At 39.1% G+C, this 8,179-nt stretch overlaps 1 protein-coding gene across 2 annotated transcripts; it reads right to left on the bottom strand.

Moving 5' to 3' along the window:
* Window positions 1–5,927: 5,927 nt before the first annotated feature.
* Window positions 5,928–8,169, bottom strand: LOC108652394 (cationic amino acid transporter 2). Of its 2 annotated transcripts, none has more exons than XM_018102573.3 (4): window positions 8,151–8,169; window positions 7,248–7,906; window positions 6,667–7,179; window positions 5,928–6,594 (listed from the first exon to the last, which is right to left on the bottom strand). In XM_018102573.3, the coding sequence occupies exons 2-4, from the start codon at window positions 7,417–7,419 to the stop codon at window positions 5,978–5,980; spliced, it is 1,302 nt and encodes a 433-aa protein (XP_017958062.2). In that variant the 5' UTR covers window positions 7,420–7,906; window positions 8,151–8,169; the 3' UTR covers window positions 5,928–5,977. The 2 variants fall into 2 exon arrangements, with proteins under 2 accessions (XP_017958062.2, XP_089115481.1); XM_089259355.1 differs by lacking the exon at window positions 8,151–8,169 and adding an exon at window positions 7,987–8,121 and having other exon boundaries at window positions 7,248–7,898.
* Between the last annotated feature and the right edge of the window lie 10 nt (window positions 8,170–8,179).

Genomic DNA, 8,179 nt, shown 5'->3' with positions numbered 1-8,179 from the left:
CTACATACGATATGCTACATACGATATTCTACATACGATATTTGATATAAAATATTCTACATGTTTTATTCGGCATATAATATTCTACAATAATTCTATTCTAAAATAATTTCAACAAATGCCAAGCATCCAGTCTATCCAGTCTCCATCTGAAACACGACTTACGATATATATTCTGAACCAATATGAACTACTCTCTCTCTCTCTCAGCTGTTGTCGTTTGCAATGCGTTTGCATGGGTCACACGGACATGCGATATATTTCAAGCAAATGAGAAACTACTTTCAATCTGTGTACCTCTAGCAGTTGCCGTTATCAATGCATCAGCTTACACAACCTGTGTAAAGGCTAGGGCAACAGCAAACACAATTGCAGTAACCAGATCTGCTGACTCTCTCCCTCCGCTCATAGCTCCGATACGCTATCTCGCTCGCACGAAAGGCCAAACTTATCCGCTTATGCGTGCCCTCAATTGTCACTGTGTGTGAGTATGCTGTCTGCCTGTCTATCTGTGCATATGTGTGTGTGTGTGTGTGTGTGTGCTTGTGTGTGTTTGTGTGTCGTCTCGTGTGTCTTTGACTCGCTGCCATGATAATGTGTCATTATATTAAAAGCTTTGCAAATACGCCACCTACCGGGCAGAAGTTGTACTCCCTGGGCAGCTATGCAGCTCAGCTTGGAAATTTCATTAGCGTTTCAGCATTTGCGTTCTGGTTACATTGTTGTTGTTGTTGTTGCTGTTGCTGCTGCTGATGTGTTTGTGTGTTGGCCATAAAACTAAGATGCCATTGGGAATTAGCTTAACCAGCAAAGCCTGCCCTGCCCAAGTATGTGTGCGGCCTGTGCGTGTATGTGTGTGTGTGTGTGTTTTGGCTTCAAGTGCAACCTCAAAGTAGGCAATTAATTTGTTAATTGCCGTGAATATTGTTGGCCAAATTGATGGCATTTGACGTGGCTGAAACCCAAATTTGTCCAGCCAGGCTACAAGTAAATTGAGTCTTCACGCGGCCAACATATCCAATTAGATGGGAGCCCAAAATTATATATATATGTATAGGCACAGATAGCATAGTGAAAGGCGAAAGACTAACTGTTAAATATTCCTGTCAGTGAATCCCTTTTAATGCTGTAACAAATATTTTCGAATCTATTATGCTGACTGGCAATTAAGCTGCCAACTTTTGGGCCAGTTGAACGCGCGTTAATTGCATTTGATGTGACTAAATATATAAACGCATAAAAATGGTTTGCAATTTATATTTATTTATGCACAGCAGGCGGCTGACAAAATAAACAAGCTAAATAATATTTAACAAGGGTAAATAGGAATGTGTGCGGGTGTGGGTGTGTGTGTGTGTGGCCTGCACATAGCTGAAATGCTTTTTCGGTTTTGTGGAGGCAGAGTCGCGCATTGAGGCATTTAACCAAATTCATCATACGCACTGTTGCACAGCTGGCACCTTTCAGCAATGACAACAAAAATAGGCAACGGCGGACTGGGCCAACTATGATTATAGTATGTATATTCTGTTGACCGTAATGAAAAGATCAAAAGGACATCAACTGGTTTTTCATGGACAATGCATGCAATGGAAGTTGTGCATGGCTAATCAAAAACAAATGCAAAACAATTGGCCTAGGTAGGAGTGTGTAATATACGATATATATTTGCATGACAATAGATAGAAAGTTTAGGAAAAATACAAAGGTATGAGAGTTTACAAATAATAGTAGTAGTAATAACAATAGAAAGTAGCATAATATGCATAGAAGTGTAGTAAATAGTAGTAATAAATAGTAGATGTAGATAAAGGTGGGAAGTAGAGGACAGTTGCTAGTTCAATGAAAGAGTAGTAGATAATAATTAAGATAGACACAGTAGACTACAGTCATTAATAAAAGTAAAAGATTGCTTTAGTACATAGTATTTGTGGATATAAGTAGTAGAAAATTAGTAGTAGAAAATATTAGTAAATATTAGTGATAGATATTGGTAGTAGATATTAGTTATAGATAGTAGTAGTAGATAGTAATAATAGATATTAGTAGTAAATTGTAGTAGTAGATAGCAGTAATAGATATTAATAATAGATATTAGTAGTAGATAGTAGTAGAATATACTACTATTACTAGTAATAGATATGCAGATTTTAAAAAATCTAACGACAATTTGAATTTTCACAAAAATAAAATAAAAATATGATATATTTCTATAAATTTCCAAAGATGCATAGTTTTTATTGCTTCCACTTCCTAGTCTGTGTACTCACAAGTAAAATCAATTTCTCCACATTTTAATCACGGCTATTCAAGCTGGGTTTTGGCTTGTGTGTCCTTGCAGTTCATAAATGTCATGCAGCACCTGTCATCAACATTATCATCAGCTGCTGCCCATTCCCAGCGGAAAAACATCCTCATTCACATCCGCATCCGCATCTGCATCCGGATCCGCATTCGCTGTCCTCATCAGCGACATCATTAAGACCCGCCACATGACATGGTTCAAAAGTTGTTGTCTTTTTTTATTCCACTCGTTTAGCATATGTTGAAAATGTTCACATAATGGTCCCTTAATCCCCAGCCTGGATTGCTGCACAAGCCACGCCATGCCACGCCCCCTGCATCACTGCGCCCCCTCTCAGCTGCAGCAGCTAACCACTCGACGACAGTTTTTGCTGTTCGGGTCGCTGTCAAATAATATTTATATACTATCCGAATAATGCGCGGATTATGTTCTTAATTGATGCAGATCGACCTATTATTCGGGTATTTATAGAGTCCAGCCCCCAGGCGTTCGCTTTCCAACTCAGTTTCACATATTTTTCCAATTAAATTTTGAAAAAAAAAAAAATGGAAAACCTATTTCGGGCTGCGGTCAGCATCATTTCATTCGCGCCAAAAGTTAATTTCATTTTGTTGACCGCATGTTAAATTTGCAAACTTTTTGACTTTGAGCACGGACACTAAACAGTTAGAAAGAGGGAGAGAGCGAGAGCGGCGTTGGCTCTGCGGGCGTGGCCCGAAATAGTCAGGCGATAATCGTTAGCAAATTTTTCGCAGGTCTCAGAAGTTGTTTTAAACATTATTGTGGCCTAAAGATGAGTTCCGAGTTAGGGGTGCTATGAGTTGATGGAGGTATTGGATTTAAGGAAATGCTTCAATTTTATAATTTATTGACAGCTTGTCAAATGAGTAAATTGACATAAGCAGAAATAGAAACTGAAAAGGAAGTGAAAGATAGTATAAAATGTAAAAGAAATATAGAGATATAAATTATTTATTTCTTGTAAAAATATAATATAGATGCAGTCCAAAGTCATCTGTGATATTTATCTGAAATATACGATAGTTATACAGATTACCTAATTTAAAGAAATAATTATATTATATTAAATAATTAATGAAATAATTATATTATATTAAATACTACTACTACTTGATCAGCTGTAAAATATAGAAAAATACAAAATTATTTTAGAAGTAAAGCAATATTTTTAAGTCATGAACTTTTATCTACATAAGGATAAAATAATCTGATTCTTGATTGCCGCACTTTATTTAATTGTTAGTAATATTATTATTAAATTCTGTATATATTATAAATAAACTGTAAAATGTATTATGAAAATTTTGTTTAATTTATTTAATTGAGAGTAATATTATTATTAAATTCTGCATATATTATAAATGAACTGTAAAATTTATAATAATATTTTTATTTAATATTTTAACACTTCAATTAAATATTTAATTTCTCTTTCAGATCAAAGACTCGAATGCTAATAATAATGCACACAAATTTCTCAGTTTATCCTATGATTCAAGCCAAATCTTTTACAGTTCTAAACAAAGCTCCTGCAATATGTCAAATATTCGTTTCAGTTACGAATGTTTGCAATGTCCGTATAATTGGTGTATTAGAAATGCTAATGCAGCTGGATTGTTTTAGAATTGAATTTCAAAATAGTTGCAGTAAATCGTCAATATTGTTTTATTTTTTGTTGTTGTTGCTGCTGCTGCTCTTTATTGGACACGATAGTGGCGTAGCTGTAGCCGTAGCCGTAGCCATAGCCGTGGCCGTGGCCGTCGCATGTTACAGGATTAAGCACTTAACGACAATTTCAGGCACGCATTTTAAATTAATTATGCGTTATTTATAAATAAATGAAATGCACACGCAACGAGCACACAAAATGATGTGCATGATGGGAGTTGAGTGCCACAGGAGGATGGATGCACGGCCAGAGAGGATTTGACGCTGAAAAACCACAGAACGAACATGTCGCGCTTAAAATACTTTGCTAATTTTTCGCTAATATTTGCCAGGTGGCTGTTGCTGAAGCTCACCGTTGCTGTTGCTGCTATTATTGTTGTTGTTGTTGATGGTCGTTTGGTTTGTCTGCCTGTCGGAAATAACAAATATTTAAACGTATTTAATTAAAACTCACAAATGAAACCGCAACGCGCCAAGCGCTCCAAGCCGCTTCTCATGTTGAGCCTCTTGCCTCTCTACCAATACCGTTTGCATTACATTTTATGCTGGCACACAAACACACACACATGTACACTCATGTACACATAAACGTGGCTCAAATTATTGTTTATTTATTTACAGCTACAGTCACGCGTATAAGTATTTGTATTTGCATTTGCATTCGCCTATCTCTTTCGCCCACTGTGTGCGCATGTGTGTGTGTGTGCTTGTTTGTGGTGTGCGAGTGTGCCTGTGTACGTGTGTGAGTGTGGTCTTCTAAAGCGTTTTGTTTGGCACGGCTTAGCTAACACTTGAACCCAGCAAATACTCTCACCTTTTTTACTTAACACCCGCTCAAAAATAAAAAACTTAGTAAACTACTATTTAACAGCTCTGATACACAAAAGTCTTATACAATATGAGCTGTATTTTTGTTCTTTTAATAATTTTTGTTAGTTGCTATATATTCTCGTTTTACATGCATTTTTTGATATTCTCTTCCCAGTTAGAGCATCGTGCAGCAATTGGCTGTCGAATTGTTGATTTTGTATTGCCTGCTTTTAGGCTGCAAATTTTATTATTTGATCGCTTGCGTGAAGCGAACTGCATTGCATACTTTTGAGCGCTTGTTGTAATTTGAGGCAGCCGCAATGGCATTGCACATACGTCATGCTGGCCGAAAGGCAAACAATTTAAAATTATTATTGGACTGACTATTGGATTTTTTTTTTTAATCAATATATATGTACAATTTTTTTAGCTATCATATACTTAGTTTTGGATAAATCGCCAGCACAAAAGCAATTTCGGTTAATTGAAAATTATATGCCTTTTGCCAAACTCTTTCTCCCGTTGAAACTAAGCTGCTCAGACCGAAGAGTGTTAATCTTGCCAGAAATAAAAGGCAGCTTCGCTAAATGACAGCGTGTGAAAAATAGCATTCATACGCAGATGTGAGCACAATAAATGCTACAGAAAGTCAAAAGAGAATACACTGCAAGAAATGTAGCGCTTGCCAGCGGTTACTTTAAGGGCGCAGCATGTGAAAAATGTATAAATGAGTCCGACGCCCAAAAGAGCAAAAACAAATGGCCAGTGGAAAGCGTGTCTAAAGAAAGATACACAAAAACGATTTTATTTTCTCAGTGAGGCTTTGTTGACCGTACTCCTTTGGCTCACATGAGCAAGTTTGCTTGTGTGTGTTGGTGTTGGTGTTGGTGTTGGTGTTGGCATTATCCCAGCAACTTTCATCTGGCTTTTCAGCTCGAGTTTGTGTTTTTGACTTGCCTCTGTATTATTTACCCAACTGCGTTATAAAGGCAAAGGCTGAGGGCCGTGAGCCGTGAGTCGGAAGCCGTGGGTGCACAAAGCCAGCTTATTTGCCATTTTACTAAGCTGGTTAGCCAACTATTTGGAGTCGACTGCAGCAGTAGTTTTCAGCCGCCATGCAAGACATCAAGTCAATAGCGTTATTTTTGATAATAATAAGAAAATACATATATTTCACACCAGAAATTTGAAGCTGTCAATCATCTGTTTAGCCATGTTCCTGATGAGTCTTTTGCCTAAAAAATCTGCGGTAATTACACCGAAGTATACGGCATAGCCGACAATCATCCAGGTCAAGTAAACCGCAAGGCACAGCCACGACAATGTGGACACCAGAAAAATATTCACCCAAATGCTGATGCAGGGTATGAGCGGCACAAGAGGCGTTTCGAATGGCGACAAGACACTTGACTTTGGCTGTATGCCAATTATGATAATGCAGACGATGCTCAACACGGCGGAACAGCTGGCCAGCACAATGGCCCACAGCTGGTTAATGATGGTAAAGCACTTGAAGGCCAAGCAGAAGAGCCCAGAGAAGACGACAAAAATGATTAGAAATAAACGTGCTATATAATCGGACACGATGTTCGCTTTCTTGCTGTGTCGTCCACTGCAAATCTGACGCATCACCGCTTTAAAGCTGATTTCCTCCACGGGCCCATCCACAAATTTGCGATCTTTCTTGTAATGCAGCAGAACAACGCCAAAGGCTACGATGGTATAGTCCAGCAAGACGCCCATAACGGAGAGCTGTATCAAGAATTCGAAATGGAGGACCAGCGTACCAGCTAAGGCATCAGAAATAGAAATGAATGATTGTTTATATTTAAATATGATTGTAGGAACTCCAATCAACTTACCCGCAATGATGGTGAAGAGAAAGGTGGCCAACATCGTTGACTTTGTCCAGCCCTTTACACTGGCATAGCCCTTGAGCATGAAGCCGTTTTGGGCCATGGCCCGAAGGATGCGCTGCAGCGGAAACATGGAGTTCAGCAGGGATGCACTCAATGCCAGCACCGAGCCAACTGTGACGCACGTTTGCACATGGTACATTTTATGGTATTGAAAGGCGGACGTCAATGGGGTAATCGGGTTGATGAGATAATAGGGCACCATTAGAGTCAGTATGGTGCTCATCAGAAAGTAGGTACAGAATACGATGAGCATCGTGGCAAAAATGGCCATGGGTATGTTATGAGTGGGATTGATGGCCTCGCCGGCCGTCGAGGTGATGCAATCGAATCCAACGAACCCGAAGAAGCAAATCGCCACGCCCCTCAACATTTTCCCAACGGGATATGGAAAATAGCCGCCGTCACCTATGTCCTCTTGCACTTCCTTGGTTTTGAGATACCAGTTTTCAGTTGTGGCTAATGAAGGAAGTCGACTGAGTTGAATGTTTAGCTAAAACTATATATATATGTATGTGTATATATACATTTTGTGGTGCCAGTGATAATGACAAGGGTAATGGTTATCACATTGATGACAATGAAGCTCAGATTCAGCCAGAACGACTTTTTGATGCCGAAGGCAATCACACATGCGGACAACAGGATCAGAGCCAAGGCCAGAAAATCCGGATAGCCTGATGTGTAGCTGGTATTCATAGGGAATGCACTTTGGATAGCGATAGCCTTTGATCGAATAGGGCATCCAGATAGGCAGAGAGGCTGTGTGCCGCCGACGTCGTGCTCGTCACATACTCAAGCATCATGCTCCAGCCGACGTTGAAGGCGACAAACTCACCCATGATCATATAGCTGTAGATGTACGCACTGCCAGGACGCGGCACTCGCGAGGATAGATCCGCATAACAGATGCCCCCAAGGATCGACACCAATGCCGCAATGAAAACGCACAGGGTCACTGCCGGCCCAGCTAGCACGTGAGCCACATGTCCGGTCAGCACATAAATGCCCTGACCCAGAGTGCCGCCCAAGCCCAATGCAATCAGTTTATAGATATCCAAGTAACGCTTGGAGTCATCGATATCATCGGCAGGTGCCTTAGGTCCCTTCCTCATACGATCACATATCGACATTGTAAATTTCCTTAACCGCAAATTTGGCAATCAACCTAAGGTTAACTCAGCTTCTGCAATGTGAATATTTATTTAAATATATTTAAATATATATCAACAAATCTAATCTATATATAGAAATTTAGACGTTTACGTTTAGCAAAGTAAAATATTTGATCAAGCTATAGAAATCAGTTCTTTATCTTGTTGCTACTAAGGTTTCGACTGATGCTATATTGAATCTAAGGGATTAGATAAGCTAAGAAAAGAACCAGATACTTCACTAAATAGCAGATACTCTGCAAGCAATATGCTCACGTTTCGAAATCCCTTTTAATTAATTATTT

Source organism: Drosophila navojoa, chromosome 4 (assembly GCF_054131105.1).
Source record: "Drosophila navojoa isolate 15081-1374.11 chromosome 4, UAZ_NAV_1.0, whole genome shotgun sequence".
NCBI classification, from domain to species: Eukaryota; Metazoa; Arthropoda; class Insecta; order Diptera; family Drosophilidae; genus Drosophila; species Drosophila navojoa.
Note: the sequence above shows the minus strand (reverse complement) of the source record. Positions and strands in the feature narration are given on the sequence as shown.

Bases quoted from the DNA above. Each gene is read 5' to 3' on its own strand.
- LOC108652394 (XM_018102573.3), bottom strand. From the start codon at position 7,419: ATGAATACCAGCTACACATCAGGCTATCCGGATTTTCTGGCCTTGGCT. The intron at 7,180-7,247 runs GTATATATACAC...TTCCTTCATTAG, and splicing joins TATCACTGGCACCACAAAAT to CCACAACTGAAAACTGGTAT. The intron at 6,595-6,666 runs GTAAGTTGATTG...CTGATGCCTTAG, and splicing joins TCTCTTCACCATCATTGCGG to CTGGTACGCTGGTCCTCCAT.